The sequence below is a fragment of the Lissotriton helveticus genome, chromosome 8 (assembly GCF_964261635.1).
Source record: "Lissotriton helveticus chromosome 8, aLisHel1.1, whole genome shotgun sequence".
In the NCBI taxonomy this organism is placed as follows: domain Eukaryota; kingdom Metazoa; phylum Chordata; class Amphibia; order Caudata; family Salamandridae; genus Lissotriton; species Lissotriton helveticus.
In genome coordinates this window covers 1681125709-1681143183 of record NC_136069.1, presented here as the reverse complement: position 1 = coordinate 1681143183, position 17475 = coordinate 1681125709, and the positions used below count along the sequence as shown (strand labels likewise).

The following is a 17475-nucleotide window of genomic DNA, read 5'->3' as shown; positions in this document are numbered from 1 at the left end:
TACTGAGGCCCAGGGTATACCCTCTGTGTCTGAACCTACAATGCAATCATTGCTCATCCAATGCGACCACAAAAAGCACTACAATATTTGCAATAACTACCATCTAATAGAATTACAAAATCACACTAAACACAGCTCAAACATTCTTGACAGTTTTTAATGATTTTATATCAAAATATGCATTAAAAACAAATAAAGATATCCTTAGTCAGAGAGAGTCTATTTTTTCTTATATCTTCCCAGTGTGATTGCTCTTGGTCACTGGATAAGAAAAGATCATCTTTCCTAGTTTCTTCTCAGTGAGATTGTACCAAGTTACTGTATAATGATACACAACGAAGGGTGTTTGTTCATGATACGCTTTGCCTTTGGACAAAAAAAGGATCACTCTTTCCTGGCTTCCATACAGTGCGATGGCTCGAGATCATTGTACAAGGCTGGGTTTTTCTTTTGAAGGGCGAGCAGGAACTCATCCATTGACTCAGGTCCTTTTAGCACCACCATCAGAATCAGCCTTAAATTCTGTGAGCTGCTGGTCTTGTCTGCAAGAACTTCTTCGATCTCTTCTTCCTGGAGTATGTCTTTATACCGCAGAATCTCCATTATAGATTTAATATTCCCCATTCTTTCAATGAGATTCAGTCTGTGTCTCTTGATGAAAGTTTCTAGTAGAGGAAAAGAAACAAAAAGAAAACTCTTTTCAATTAAATTATGTCCACTGATGTTCTTCGGACAAAGACTAATGAAATATTTCTAACAAGCACTGACAATACCAGAAACTCTGACTTTTAATACGTCAATGGAGGCTCACACAATATGGCGTTAGAAGTGAGGATGCAACAAAAATGAATGAAGCACATCATGCAGTATGTATTTATAGTTATCTGCAAAGCATCATACGGGAAAGTTACATGAACTGAATAAAAAATAAGCAAATGTATATTTCATTTTCATATCCACATTGTAATGTTATGTATTACATAGGACAAGCCTGTGTACAAGTTTATGTGTAAGCAACATTTAATTTAAAATGTAAAGAGGAAGCATCAGGGCAAGGGAAGCTTATTTTTAAAAAACTGGAGGACAGAGTTATCAAATTGTCATGTAACGCATGAAGACAACTTGCTGCGCTGCATCATAGGGAGTGAGTATGAATGGGCCAGGTCTACTAAGGTATGATGCATTCCTGATCCCTCCCTACACTGGCACTACCATGTGTTATGGTTCAAGGGTGCCTGCGATACAGGAAGGATTGTTTTGTTGGAGGAAGGGACACTTCTATGATCAAAATGAATCCTTAAAAGCATTTTCCTCTTTCTACATGTGCTGCAGAATGAATCAAGCATACAAAGAGGAATTAATGAGGAGAGATCAAAATATTTCTCCTCCTTTCACCTTTGTTAGAAAGGCGTTACATTTTGACACATCCCTGGGTTTACAAGTCTTTGTAAATCTGCAAATGTGTCAGACTCCATGGTTGGATGTGAGGGAACACCCACATTCTACCCTTGGAACACCTTCCCAGGGCAGAGTAATGCCACCCAGTGATAGGCTTTACCTTGTGTTTCTTTGGATTTACTAAGCCATGCAGAACCAAGAAAGGTGACTTTGTGTGACTTAGTAAATCTGACTTCAGTCCTTGTATTGCCTTGCATCACCTTCCATGAGGAAAGGGCGATCCAAGACTTAGCACATCTGCCCGAGGAATCTTGTTCTGCTGACAGATTGACTTGTTCTCTGAGTCCGAGGAACAAATGTTCCTGATAACTATTCTGTGAATTTTCATTCTGATAAAGAAGCGTGCGCTGCTGCAGTCTGTTCTGTAACTGGTCTTTGTGTTAGAGAAGCTTGAACTGCTGAGGACTGTCCTGAAACAGTTTAATGGTAAAGAATCTCCAACTCCTCACACATGTCCTGTAACTGGTCTCTGTGATAGAGAAGCTTGCACTGCTGCTGCCTATCCTGTAACTGTTCTTTGTGTTAGGTAAACTTGTACTGCTGCTGTCTTCCCTGTAACTGTTCTTTGTGATAGAGAAGACAACGTTGTTTGTGATGAAGCCACACCTATGGTGGCTATTGTGTGTTATCCATAACAAAGTGGCACTGCGAAGAAGGCTGGTGTTGAGTGTGCAAATGTATCATTGGGCTGGAGGATGAATAGGAAGCACTCAATGAAAGGTGGAGCTGGGTTTCTGGTGGAGTGCAGGATGCCAGGGACAAGCTGAGGGAATATGGAGACTCTCAATATCTGCTTCTCCTCTTGAGATGCATCATCAGAAGTTGTGCTTTTGAAGGTGCTATAAAATACTTTGTACTGTTTCTCAGCCTATATGTGCTCCAGCCTAGAATCAGTTGTGGTGGATATAGTACATTGAGGTTATACTCTATAGGACACTTGTGTTTCTGGGTCGGTCTGTCAACAGTGATTATGTCACATGCGAGAAAGTGTTAGGGTCCGGTCTATGTTAAGTATGATGTAACAGCGCAGTGTGTGAGTGTATGCTGAGGAATAAAGTAGTGCTTGACGCAGCTCCCATGTGGTGTATTTCCTTTGTATGCTCCTGAGCTGGGGACGAGTATGGGATATGTGCTCCCCCCAAAAAAAAGGCTGCTCTCACTGAGAAAGTCTTTGAAAAAGGAGACTGGGCATTAGTTAAGCAGAAGCAAAGATGGTAATTGGACACCCTTTTTTAAGCTGATTCTCTACAGCTCGTGGAGTACAAGAGGCATATTGTAACAGCACATCGTCCTGGACAATCGTTCACTCGGAATACATCATGTTTTAAGCACCTGCCACAACACTTGTCGAGACCTGAAACAATATGTGAAGCAGTCCCTCCAGCAAGTCTGGCTTAAACACCTGAACCTATGTCACCGCTAATCGATCAGGGTGGACCTAGAGCACCCGGTCTGGCTAACAAGTGGAAGTGCGTTGCTGAAAATTTTTATTGATGTGATTTTTGCGATATTCACCACTTTTTTATTTAACAAAGGTGGAGATGTAGCATATTGATGTTATACACACTAGGACCCTTGTGGTTCTTCGGCAAACTCTGAACAGGAAATACACCATATGAGAGGAGGTGTTAGGGTGTGGTCCATGTTGAGTATGATGTAATGCACAGTGTGTGAGTGTATGCTGAGGAATAAAGTAATGCTTGCTGCAGTTATTATGTGGCATATTTCATTTGTATGCTCCAGGGCTGGGGAAGATGCTACAGTGGCAATGGAAGCCCCCTTTATTTCAGGTATGACCTCTTTATTGGCACCCTGTGCCTACTTCATACATCTTGTATCTGCTTTTGGAAAGCTATTCATTAATTCTTCATCTACACCTTTTGTCCATTCCTTTCGCCTTTGTTTCCCTCAGTTTAGTTTTTCTCTCCCTCTATCTCTTTCTCTATCTTTCTCTATCCTCTCTCTTCATCTCATTCCATGAGTCCCCTTTCTATCTATCTCTTGGGCTTTCGGTCTTTATTTCCACTTCACTCTCAATGTTTCACTCCAAATATCTCAATCCCTTAATTTGATGCTATCTTTCTTTTCTCTCCTGCTGTTTCTCCCAAAAAGGTTCCACATTTCCCCAATATATAAAATATGCCATCTCAAATGTGATCTCTAGTTCCTTTACCCATTTTTATCTGCATCTTTCATTCTCCATCACCACCACCTCTTCTCAATCTTCTTCTGCATCTTCATCCTCTCCTTCTTCTATCTCAGTTCATCTTCCTTTTTCTCCCTCTCTATCGCTTTCTATTGCTCACCTTCTTTCTCTCTCTGTCTTTCACTCTCTTTTTCCATTTATCTCCAGTTCTCTTTTGTCCCTATTTCTCCACTATCTCCCTCTCACTCTGTTTTCTAATATGTTCCACTTTTATGCAAACACCGACACATGTCTTGAATCACAGACATTTATGTCAGTGTGGATAAGTTTGCCTTATTAAAAGTATATTTGTGTGCTGATGTGGAATTATTGTGTTCCAAAAATGTTCTGAATATGTAAGTGTAACACAGTTGATTAAAAGCTATATGCTTGTGGTGAAGCAGCGAATTGAAACAGTTGAATAAATTACATTGTGTGAGGGTTCACTTTAATATCATTGTTTGGGGAGTGTGTGTGACGGCTAGTCTGGTATGGTTATGAGAGTGCTGGTAGTTTCTAGCCTGTGAGGGTGTAAGAAACGAGTACCTCCAGTAGAGTGTGACTGCTACGCTGATGGATGTGGGAGTGCTGTCTGTGTAAGAGTGCCTCCAACAGTGTGTGACTGCTACTCTGATGAGTGTAGGAGTGCCTTCGGTGCTTCATTGTTTCTAGCCTTTGAGGGGAGTAAGAGTGCATCCAGTAGTGTGTGACTGGTACTCTGGAGGCTTGAGAGCTCTATTGTGATGTGAGACTGCTAGTCTGTGAGGGATGTCAAAATGTTGTCTGCAGTGTGTGACCTCAACTCAATGGGCCAGATTCACAGAACTAACTTATGACAAAATCCTAAACTTACTACTTTTGGTATTCACAGAAGGCATTTAGTAGTAGTAAAGTTAGGATTTTGTCTTAAGTTTGACTTAAGACAAACAAGACAAACTTAAGACAGACCTAAGACAGACTTAAGGTAGGATTTTGTCTTAAGTTTGTCTTAAGTCTGTCTTAAGTCAAACTTAGGACAAAATCCTAACTTTGCTACTACTAAATGTCTTCTGTGAATTCCAAAAGTAGTACGTTTATGATTTTGTCTTAAGTTAGTTCTGTGAATCGGGCCCCGTGAGAGGGGAGAAGATTCTTACAGAAGTGTGAGATTATTTTACTCGGAGGGGTATGAATAGCAACAACACTTCACTTGGTAATGCCTCCTTTATATATGATTCAAACAGCAACTGACATTCTAGGGAAGACTAAACTTAATTCCGGATTGGGAATCCCTGAGGGAAGCCTCAAATCTGACAACCATCTTTGAAAGGGCAATTCATAAAGTTAGTTTTAGGATTTTGCATGTGTTGCATGATGGTGCTTCAAGGAAGAGAGTTGTGGTGAATTATAGAAGCACCACCTCGATGGACTGTGATACGGCCCGAGTAATATTCAATGACCGAGGTTAATTCAAACATTCCATCCATAACTTTTATTACTACTTCAGTGCAAGCCCCTAAGTGGGGTGGGTATGCCCACACCGGGGTCCTATGCACACTCTTCCAATTGGAACTAAGCTAGACCTGGATAATGAGCCCGTATAAAGGCAGAACTGGTCCTGGGTTACTTGTGTTCCGGTTCAGAGAGGTCCTGGCTTGGCAGTTGGGGCTAAACAGTTGAAATTGGTGCAGGGGGAAGACTGATTTGCATATAGCTTGGTCCAAACTGAGGTGACATGATGTACAAAATAATAATGTACTGGGATGTGGCCCGAGTAACTCTCAGTGTCTGAGATTAATTCAAACATTCCATCCATCACTTTTTTCTAGACTTCACTGCGAAGCCCTAAGCTGACGGGCATACTCATACCAGAGTCCCTTGCACATTGTTCCACTGGAACTAAGCTACATTTGGATGATGATCCCGTACACTTTCTGCCACTGAAGCCAAGATATACTTGACTGATGAGCACTAATAGGGCTAAATCATCTTGGTTCGCATGTTTTCCAGTACAGAGAGGACATGGCCTGGCAGTTCATGCTGGACTTCTCCTATTGAAGCGGGACCAAGACTATTTAGCATATGACTGGTTCCTAACTGATATGGCATGGTGTCCAAATAACGATGAACTGGAATGTGGCCTGAGTATTTTACAGTGGCTTTTGAGTTATCACTTTTTTGTATATTTCAGCCCCTCCTCCTGAGCAAAGTCACAATCAGAGAGCATAATAGAAAGTCCAGACAGTGCTAGTAAGATTCAATGATGGGTTGGCAGTGATTTTTCAGCCAGGTTTCTATCTGTAAGAATACATCTAAAAAAGGGTTCGGACATTTTTGTAAGCAATGAAAGTTTGAAGTGCATTTGCGGATCTGAAGTTATGCTCCACACATTTGATGATGTGGCCATACAAGAATTGTGGTTGTTGCTCAAATAGTGTTGCACTACCACAACCAATAACCAAGGATGTCAGGGCTAGCAAGTTCAAATGTTTTTGAGGGGACCTTTGTAAAACCTTAAGTAGACATATGTCAGGATGAGTGTTATTCCTCTTGGAGTGGGTATGTGAGGTGTGATGTAGTTACTGGAGTAGGGCAGAAGGCACATTCTGTGGGGGTATGGAGAGTTCAGGAAAGAAAAGGTGGAAATTCTGCTTGAGACTTTCTCAAGAAGGAGGAACAGAGACCAGAATCTGTGTTGTGTTTATCGAGGTTAAGAGATGATGCTATAAGTCACATCAGCTTTGAAAGAAACCTGTTAAAGATGTGAGGATAATGAGTCCTGATAATGATCCATAGCATGAGCAAACCTACAGAGTCATTGGTTTTGCAATCTTTCATGGGCACAAAAAGTCTGTTAAGTTTTCATATTGATTGCCCTGGGAGTGGGTGAGTCCTCCAAATAGCCACAGGGCCGCCCTGTACTTTATAATACATTTAAAAGGCATCAAGTGTCTACTTGAGAAGGTCCCAAGTAGGAGGAAATCACAGAGGTAAAAAAACCTCCTTGTCAATCTTCTAGTTCTTGATTGTGGATGAAGAGTAATGCAGAAGTAGGTACGCTGGGCACCAAGCGGTCCTTATCATCTGGGAAGAGGAAAGAGCCAACCAAGGGACCCAGAAGAAAACTCAAAGGGAAAGATACTTACAAAACATTGATGAACATGTTGATAGCTAAGAGAACGAGAGCATTGTGATGCACCCTTCACTCATCACTTGCATTAATGACTCCTGTATATACAGTTCAAATACAGACTTCACAGGAAAAAGACCCAAATCCATCTTGGATTGGGAATCCTTGATAGCATTCAAAGGACATATTCTCATCTTGGAATGGGCAGTTCCTGAGGCTTGATTGTGTCCCCATCCACTAGTTTATGGTGTGACTTAGTACATAAATAAAAATCCCAAGTTTGAGAGTTTTTTCAAATGTAGGACAATATCCAACCGTTGTTCTTCCTGTGCAATGCTCCTAGTTATTCAGTGAATACTACCACTACTTACAGACGGGCAGGCGTCGGATCCGTGGGACACCGGGGTTGGCAGAATATTGTACCCTGCTTCTCTTTTCTCACCACAGGGTGTTAAGGTCTATTTCTTGCCTGTTTTCTGTTGGTGTAGATAGAGTGAATCAGAATGATGGATAATGATGTCGAGGGCTGGTGGGTGTGATGATGGATGGGTGGATAGATGGATAGATGGATGGATGGATGGAAGGGTGAATGGATGTATAGAAGGATGGATGGATGGATGGATGGATGGGAGGCTCTGATGGAGAGAAGAATTGATGGAAGGATGTTTAAGGATGAGTGGTATTGGATGGATGGATGTAAGATTGGTGAGAGGATAGAAAGATTAAGATGGCTGGGGAGGGTGATGATGGATTATTAGTATTCTTATAGAGAGATGGCTTGGGCTTGATGGTTGCTGATAGTTATATGGGTGTGGTGGAGGAATTGATGGATATTGAGGATTTGCTAACCTCAGTACTCAGTTGTTAACATCAAGCTCAACAGTGCAGCTGGTTGTGTTCATGCACCATATACCAGAGCATTATCATGTTATAATGTTAGTGGACAGGGGCTCTCCCGGAGACCGTGCACTTAAAGCCAGTGCAGAACTCTTCAGTGCACAATATCTGTTATGTAATTTACATTTTTCAACACTAAACCTCTAACACCCAACACCATATTGGAATAGGTCACTGATTATTGATTCTCTTTGGAATTCCGACACTACTTTTGGTGGATATGAAGTAAAACAAAGGATCAGGTGAAATTGATTTTCCGCAGTGACTCACAACATTTCTCTTCCACACTTCTCTCTGCTCTGACCCTTGCTCTTCAACCCATCCACCCTTACTCAGGACAAAGACCAACTGCTATCCTCAGCTCATATGTCACAGCTCAGATTTTGACTGCTTTGTTATCTGCCTTCAGGAGACCTAGGTGAATAAGTGGATCAATATGAAGCACAATAAACACAGAGCCCTTATTTAGCTGCCTATCCTCGGTCTAGACCCTGAATCTGCACATTAATTTTAAGCAAGCAGTAAATTGTTATTTGAATATGTTAATTGCATCCATTTAAAATTCTTACTAAACAATTATCAGGCATATTCCTAGACGAGCCCAGGCCCTCATCATACACCTCATTAAAAGGTTTTGCAAGTCACTCTCCTCTACAACATCACTGAATGTGATAAGAGCCCAAGAGCCGGAGAACATCACCGCTTACACAAAGGACAGCTGCTTCTTTACAGGATCTAAGTATCTTTGCTTCCAGGAGCGAACTAACTACTAGAGGGATTAAAAAATGGGCAAAATCAGAGTGTCTTTAGCAAAGACTCATTCTCATATCAGCAGTCATATTGGGGCATAGAAAAGTCGGAGGCAGCTATGCTACCATTCTTAACATCTCTGAATCTCAGGTGTTAAAAGTGCAATCATGAAAATTCATTTCTCGCACTAAAAGAAGGCAGACTTTAATATTCTTGTGACGAGCCCTCAACAAGATTTCTTTAATCCAGAGACCTCATTGACTCTTTTGTTAGCTAAGAATTTGAAATATGTGCTTAAACAGTTTCCTAAATGCCATGGAATACCCACACTCCACAATTTCTCTGCTCAAGCTCCTTGAAGGGGTATGTCAAATATTGAAGCCTTGTAAGACACTTTAAATGGGCTCAAAGCATCCCTGTTCAAAAGGACCATCTTCAACATGCTATTCTCCCAGATGTTTGCCTTGTCTATTTTTGCCAGCACTAGAACTATGTGAACTTTCACCCTGTTGACCAGTGGTAAAGTGCCTGTGCTCTCCCTTTAAACATGAGGTAATTGGAAAACACCATATTGGCCTATTTAACTGCAGCATCCATTGTGACACCCACTGGAGGGACACTACAAACCCCTTTTGACAGGCCTAAACTATAATTTTCAATATTAATAAGTCACCACAATTAAGGCCTTATTGTTTATAGAGCAGGGTGCAAGGTTTTTAAAAGCAGGATATGTACACATTCACTGTGATAAGTGGCCTTATAGTCAAAGAGCCCAAAAGCTGTTTTCACTGTAGCAATATTGGCTGCTCCATAGAAAAATCCTGGGTTATATCATTACATTTATTCATTTTAATTTCGGTTTAGAAGAAGATAGAACTATAAATCAACGGCTCGATTTAAATTGTAAAGTGCTCTGATACCCACCTGGGTCACGTTTGCGCTACATGAAACTTTCAAATAAAACAAACCAAAACAATAAATATGGTTTATTGGTTAAATGTAATCTCTAAAGGTAGTTTTAGAAATAAACATTTTCCCTGCCCAAATCCTCTATATACTTGTATGTATGTATTAAACCTGACAACTGGCAAGTTATTGCCCCCCTGTGAATAGGTGTGAACTTCTTCGAGGGCAGGGATGAAGGACTGTGGGTGTAAGGTGTTGTTGACTTCCTTGCAGGATGTCCTGAAGACTGGGCCCAGGAATTTGATTAACATCAAAGGAGCCCCTCTCATCACAGCCAGATTAAGCTATCCTCTCAATAAATCAAGATTCATAAAGAGTGGCAAATCACCTGTGAGGGTCTACAGGAACGAATTGACTTGCCCTCCTTATAACCAAGACCAAGAAGCTACTTCAAAGGTGAACGGAGTTTAAGAAACACTTAATCGCCTTCTAAATTTGACATTAGGATCTTTCAACCAAAGCTATTGAATTGCAATATTATTTATTATTCTGAATTTGACAGTTTTCTTACTGCTAAGATAACTGTCAATTTAACTGTTCTAAATATTTTCCTTTTACTGTAAATATGATGAATTCTTAGGTTCATTTTATCAGGGATTCAGGACAAAATTATGATGCTTCACTCTATGTGCTATGGGTGAATCACCAAACTAAACATGATGTATCTGAATCTGACTCCAAAGGTTTGTTTTCAAGTTGCAACTGGACCTGCTCTGGTCCCTGCTACTGGCCTATTGGAGTAAGTCTGCAAGGCAAGTGCCGTACCTAAGGTCCTGTATCAGTGGCTGGTGTCAAAGTGTACTCCTCATACCCTATCCTAAAACCTCGGACTTATAAACTTTTTGGCTCTGAGAACCGCCAGAGGACCAGTTCAACCTGGGGGTTCAATCCGATGAACGTCCCTTGTCGCTGGGCCAAAGATTCCCACACCTCTAGCTCAAAACATGTCAGCAGCAGCAAATCCTTTTAATTCGGTGCTCCCAATGACAGTATCCAGCATTGTGGTGCCCTGTTTTCCCACAGCCTGCAGCCTTAAGATTACCAAGTTCCAAAACATGATTAAATCAGAGCAAGGAAATTTTTACTGGGTGAAGCCACTGAAAGCATTCGAGCGATGATGATTTCCATTGGAATAAATATCTAACTTTTCCTGCTCTGAGCTTTTCCCACCTAAATCATCATTTTCACCAGGTTCTCAGCAGACGACTATCCTGCCTCTTAAATACCTCTTTAGCCACAGCCTGCTGCCTTGCCTCGCTGGGATTTCTAAGGCATCAAGCTGAGACAAACTCCAACCTCTTCTGCTGTAGTCAAATCGAAGCTCCTGCATCAGTGAATTGCACATTATATGTTACAACTCTATGTAACCTATTCAATAGCTAGTAGACATGGATGAATAAATTGTATAATGAAAATAGAGGTAGTTTACGATTACTACACTGTGCCAACCAGTTCCTAAACAAAGTCGTATTTTTTCATTTTTATTGTGAGGTTCTGAGCAGAAGTTGACTTAGAGTAAATTTGTGTGAAAGGGCTTTGTGAATAACAGGGAGGCAGAGAGGCGTGTGCACAAAGAATAGACATGGTTTCAAAATGGGTGTCGGGTTTAGGTTAATTTAGGAAGTAAATAGCATATTTGCATAGGCAATACATCACCGATCCCTGGTTAAAGTGGAGATGTAAGGGGCAATAATGAAGATAGAGTTCAAATGTCTGAGTAATTGAGTATAATTAGAAAGTTGTTATATGAAAGTAGTAGGATTGAAGTGTATTATTAAAAATGTAAAGGAAAAAGTAAAAAAAGATGGAAAAATGTCCATTCAAGAATAACATGAGTTTTTTATAAGTCTTGGAGATTCCAGTCCAGAAGTTCTTCAGCCGCTTGAGATGCATAATGTTCCAAGAGGCTATTGTTACCATCGTCTGAAAAAGTGAAGCGATCCAATTCATATCCTCAAAGGGACAGTAATGTTCCTCGAAAGTTGGATCGGCAATTTGAATTGGCAGGCAATCTGCGATGTTGTGAAAGGTTGTACGTTGCAGGAAATCTTTCGCGGCTGCGCAGAAATCCCATTCTGCTGCAATTTCTTTTTGCATTGCATTCGACATTGCTCCACTGCCAGAATATTCAAGATCATGGTTTTCAAGATAATGCATTACCTGCTGGATATCAGGAGCGATTGTTGGGATGTTGGCAAGGCATACACACATACATTCGGCAGTCAATTGGGCAAGTTTTGCAATCAAACAATGGTTGTACGCATATTGCATAAGTGTAGATAAATGTTATGTTCTAGCTAGCTCCGATAATAGATAGAGGCAGGTAGCCGAAAAGTTTTTCTGTTTTTTACAGTATTGATGTAGCTTGGCGTAGAGGCATTTTCTGTCGGACATAGTTGTTACCACAGAGAGCGTAGCCATTTCTAGAATAGAATTAGTAGTAGGATGGCCACAAAGAGAGCGAGAATTATGGGCACTATTCCTCTTATTCCGGAGATGATCGAAATAATGTAGTCTGGTATTAAAAGAAGAACAGTTTGAAAGCAAGTTAGAAGGTTGTAGGAGACTGTGTTAAAAATGTGTGCAAATGTAAATGTAAATTGATACTTGTATAGCGCACTACTCACCCACAAGGGTCTCAAGGAACTTGTACGAATACCGCTGTGGAACCCATCCTGGCTTCCCTGTGAGGCGTCCACTCCTGGGCACCCCCAAGGTGGAGGCCAGGCATCCGTAGCGTTGTGGGGGCCATGGTGGAGATTAAGCAAGCTATTGCCCAGAGTTGCAGAGTGGGACTCCATGATTGGAATAGGCACCGAGGCAAGAATTATCAGGTCCATGGAATTTTTTGAGCCCAAGACCCGCCGAGGCGGGGAATTGAACCCTGGTCCGGGGCTAGACCTCTGCATCAGGGTCTGCCGCTCTAATCATTGAGCCACACTTCTCCACACTTCTGCCAGAACTTAAGTGTGACATGTGTTGTGAATTGTGTAACAATTCATAAAGTGTAATGGGTAGCTCGTATTTGAAAGGGAGTGTATTTTACTTGAAGTTTGTGGTATCTGCAGTCTATAAATTTCTTTTGCAGAAGTGAAGGAGACTACTGTTCTGAACAAAAGAGCTTTTAGTTTGGTTTGTTTCTTGAAATCTGTTTTCAAACTAAGAATTGAAGGCCAAGTTGAAGTTTGGGAGTTACTTTGTGTGGGTGGGAATAGACATTGCCACAGGAAGTTACTGTGTTTAAAACAGTCAGGACATGCGGAGTGCCAGCTCACATTCCGTAAGAGTGCATGTTATTGAGAAGCAGATAACTGCCGTTAGAAAGCTGTGGGAATGTTAGTCGGATTGTGGGAGTTTACGTGCTTTTAAGTAAGGACGCAAGGTTGGGGGCTGTAAGTTTAGAAGCGCCGTGTAGTTGGACATTCTTGGATAATAATGAATGACTGTCATTGTGGTCGCACTTTCCACCTGTGAGAAAAACTTCTGTATGCTCTTTAAGACAGCGATATGTAAATGGGAAAAACCACTGATTGTGAATAAACGCGCTACCTTATATAATCACATACAACATGAAAAACAACATGTGCACCTAGCAGACACAACAACACTACATACTGTGTGTAACCTGGCTAGCCATGTATACAAACTAAACATGGCATCGCACCTCTGCCTCACAATGCAGAATGCAAGGAGAGATGGAAGCAAAGTATGTGCGAAGGTGGTAAGTAATTATCGATTATAAAAGTATATAATGTAAAGTCTTGAGGGGATGTGCCGGACACAGTTGAGTATGCAGAGCACAGACGTGTACATGTCAACATACACTGATGGTCTATTAAGTGAAGTGAAGTGTACGCAACCATGATAGGACAGTCAGTAAGGAAGATTACGGAATGGTAGCATGTACGTGCCCCCCTAAATGTTTAAGGTAGTGGGCTGGCTCAGCGTACGCAAGTCTAGCGTAGGGGTTTGAAGAAGAGGCATGTTTCTCTGGGTGTGCTTCTCTTCCAGATTGGCAAACGTGTCTGCCAGGTCTGCGCAGCTTACACCGCCACAAGGCTGTCGCCGTGAGCGAAGGTGGCTGCGTGGAATGTGGAATGGTGTTTTTGATACTGTAGTGGACGATGTTAGAACTGTATCTGAGAGTGGAGATGCAGGTTCTCCCTTCAATAAGGTGTAAGAAACTCTAGGTCCCAACGGTGGAACGGTGTCTTGATCCCACAATGGACGATGTTCGATATTACCTGGTGCTTGCTTTTCACAGAGCTCCCTCTGTTTGAGGTGCATCAGACTCTGTGCTTCATGATTATTGAACTTGGTTGACTGCAGTCACTGGACTACACCGTGGTACAGCAGGTCCAAACAGTGAAAGGGGTTCTTAATTATATGAATGAGGATGTCAGAAGTTAAAGTTTGTGATGATTTCTGTGTACCCTGTCCGATGAGGTGCAAGCAACTCTAGGTCCCAACAGTGGAACGGTGTCTTGATCGCACAATGGACGATGTTAGAACTGTATCTGAGAGTGGAGATGGAGGTACTCCCTTCAACCAGCTGCTACCAACTCTAGGTTCCAACAGTGGAACAGTGTCTTGATCCCACAATGGATGATGTTAGAACTATATCTGAGAGTGGCGATGGAGGTACTCCCTTCGACCAGGTGCAACCAGCCGTAGGTCCCAACAGTGGAACAGTGTCTTGATCCCACAATGGATAATGTTAGAACTGCATCTGAGAGTGTAGGTGAAGGTAGTCCGTCCGACCAGCTGCAACTAACTCTAGGTCCCAACAGTGGAACAATGTCTTGATCCCACAATCTACGATGTCTGATATTACCGGCTGCTTGCTTTTCTCAGACATTTGTGTGGAGGTGCATCATACTCTGTGCTTCCATAGCTAACTGCTGCACATGATTATTGGGCTTGGTTGACAGAAGTCGGTGGAGTATACTGTGGTACAGCAGTTGCGAACAGTGAAATGGAGTCTTGATTGTATGATTGAGGATGTCATAAGTTAAAGCGTGTGATGATTTCTGTGTACCCTCTGTAATCAGGTGCAACCTATTCTGTGCTTTTGAATTGAACGGTATGTGGCTGTGAGGTGTTCATGACCACTGCATATGTTCTAGACTGCGGTTCGCAGGGTTCACAATTTAGATTGAGTGGTGATTGTTTAATTACAGAATCCAGTAGTTAAGTAATTAGAAAGTCTTTTGAAACATACACAATATTGTTTTATTAAAACATTGGAATGTTGGGGGCTCCATTGAAAACAATGGAGTATCTCCGTTCCTATAATGTCTTGTATAAGCCTGGAGCTGCAACATTGCAAAGTTTTTTTGTTCACAGGTCTGGCTGTGAACAAATGCTTCAGGGAGCCTGAAGGGATTGCAATCCCCTTGTGCTCTCTTAAGGCTTTGATTTTTTGTTAGAACATTCTATACACTAGTGGAAGAACGTTCAAATAGCCTTATAGCTCTTTGTAGCTGGGCTATAGTGGCTATTAAAGTCCCTCTCCCTTGTTAAAGGCCCTCGCCTTTGGCTTGGGCCTTTAATGCTGAAGAGGGCCTTTACGAGCCGGTATAGCCTATATATATAGTATACTTGGTTGAAGAAGTTTTTTTAGATGAGTTATAGGTTTAGTACAATGATCAAATTCATCTTGCATGCCGATAGGAACAGTGAATAGTGTAGACTGTGGACAGATGAAATCCCAATTCAAATTGTTTTGATTTATTTATTGTAGAGTTTTATGTAATTTATGTTGTTGTATTTTGCAAAGAGGGAGTGAGAAAAAGTATTGATGGTTGTGTCTGTAAGTACTGCCTTCAATTAACAATGCAGACAGTAGTGTTCACAATTCAGATTGAGTCACTATTGAGGATGATGCAGTCCTGTAATGAAGAGATTGCTGTAGTTTGCTCTGTCTGCACCACTTATACGCATCATTGCAGGCTCCGCACACATTTTGTTTGCTTCGTGTATTGCAAACTGTAGAGCTCAAGTCAATTCCATGTGGCTGTGGGCCCTTGCTGAACGCTCTCTCTGGCCTGTACTGCAGAATTCAGTATTCACATTTGCAATTGAGTCGGTATTGTAGATGATGCAGTCCTTTAGGAGAAACATTGCTCCAGTGTGCTCTGTCTGCACCACTCATACGCATCATTGCAGGCTTTGCACACGTTTTGTTTTGATTCGCGTATTCCAAACTGTAGAGCTCAAGTCAATGCCATGTGGCTGTGGGCCCTTGCTGACTGCTCTCTGTGGCCTACACTGCAGACAGCAGTTGTTCACAATTGAGATCGAGTCGTTATTGTAGATGAGGTAGTCCTGTAGGAAAAGACATTGCTCCAGTGCGTACTGTCTACACCACTCAAATGCATCATTGCAGGCTCTGCACACATTTTTTTTGCTTTGCGTATTGGAAACTGTAGAGCTCAAGTCAATGCCATGTGGCTGCGGGGCCTAGCTGACTGCTCTCTCCAGCCTACACTGCAGATAGCAATGTTCATAATTGAGATCAAGTTGCTAGTGTAGATAAGATAGTCCTGTAGGAAAAGACATTGCTGCAGTGCGTACTGTCTGCACCACTCATACGCATCATTGCAGGCTCTGCACATGGTATTTTTGCTTTGCGTATAGATAGCAGTGTTCACAATTGAGATCGAGTTGATATTGTAGATGAGGTAGTCTTGTAGGAAAAGACATTGCTCCAGTGCACTCTGTGTGTACCACTCATAAGCATCATTGCAGGCTCAGCACATGTTTTTCTTCTTCTTGTATTGCAAACTGTAGAGCTCAAGTCAGTGCCATGTGGCTGTGGGCCCTTGCTGATCGCTCACTCTGGCCTACACTGCTGACAGCAGTGTTCACAATTGAGATTGAGTTGCTATTGTAGATGAGGAAGTCCTGTAGGAAGAGCCATTGCTCTAGTGTGTACTGTCTGCGCCTTGCATATGTATCATTGCAGGCTCCGCACACGCTTTTTTGTTGCTTCGCTTCGCTTACGACACACTGGGCAGCTCAAATCCCCTTCTGTAGTTGTGGGTCGTTGCTGACCGCTCTTTGAGGCAAACACTGCAGACAGCAATATTCACAGTTCTGATTGATTTGCTATTGCAGATGATGTAGTGTTGATGGCAACAGATATTGCTCCTAGTACGGACTGTCTACAGCACGCATTATTGCTGGCTGTGCACATGCTGAATGCTTTTGATAAGGCTGAGTGCACTAGAACTGATGGACTGTTGATGATATAATCTTTTTGTGTATTATTTCAGATCTATTGATTGTGTGTCAGTATAGTACAAGTTGTGGTTCTTTTACGATATAATTATTTCTGTATTATTTCACATCTACTGTCCCCACCTTGCTGCAGCACAAATTATTGATTCTTTTAATATTGAATCTCTGTGTGTGATGCAATGATTATTGTTGTAGTTGATGCTAGCAGCAACCATTCCCTGAGGGCTGGTTATCTGTGTACGTATGTTCATTATCTATACATGATACTGTCTCTGGGCCGTACTATATTACGTTGTGGTGTTGACAGCGTACGCAACCATGTTACCTCTGGTATTGGAGAAAATTTTGGTAATGTAACTTTTAGGTGTATGGCTATCACAGGTGGAAGGCTACTTTACAGAGCATGAATATTGATGAAAATGATGGTTGCATGCTGTGTGCAGTGCAAGATATGTGTATATTGCAAAAAGTTTAGAACAAAGCTCTCTAAGAAGAAGAGGTGTGTTTCATGAAATGCAGTACAGATATTGACTACAATGGGTGGTGTTTTTGAACTGTTGCGATGGGAAATGTTATGAACTAATGAAATGTTGCTTTTTTATGGTCACATGGCAATCGCGCAGCTAGTGTGCAATGAGATCGCACCCGATGTGATTTTGAGAAAATATATTTTCTATAATATAAGTTTATTACAGTTAGAAATATATAACTGTTTACAATATTTGTAATTATCGCTTGCTCTCATATACATTTTAAAGTAATTTAGATATAGTTTTGAGACAAAAAAAATAAGGGAATGGCGTATGCGGCAAGATATCGTACGTCTGTGACGTAACACAGGCGTGGCAGCGTGCATTTCTCACATTTG

The 17475-nt window shown here is 41.6% G+C and overlaps 1 protein-coding gene across 1 annotated transcript in view; it reads right to left on the bottom strand.

Annotated features, from left to right (window-relative positions):
- Positions 1-218: 218 nt before the first annotated feature.
- Positions 219-17475, bottom strand: part of LOC144772133 (apoptosis-associated speck-like protein containing a CARD) — a 75814-nt gene continuing 58557 nt past the window's right edge. Inside the window, exon 5 of the mRNA XM_078656291.1 lies at positions 219-665. Within this exon, the coding sequence (XP_078512417.1) occupies positions 385-665 (281 nt within the window). The 3' untranslated portion in view covers positions 219-384. The remainder of the gene's footprint in view (positions 666-17475) is intronic.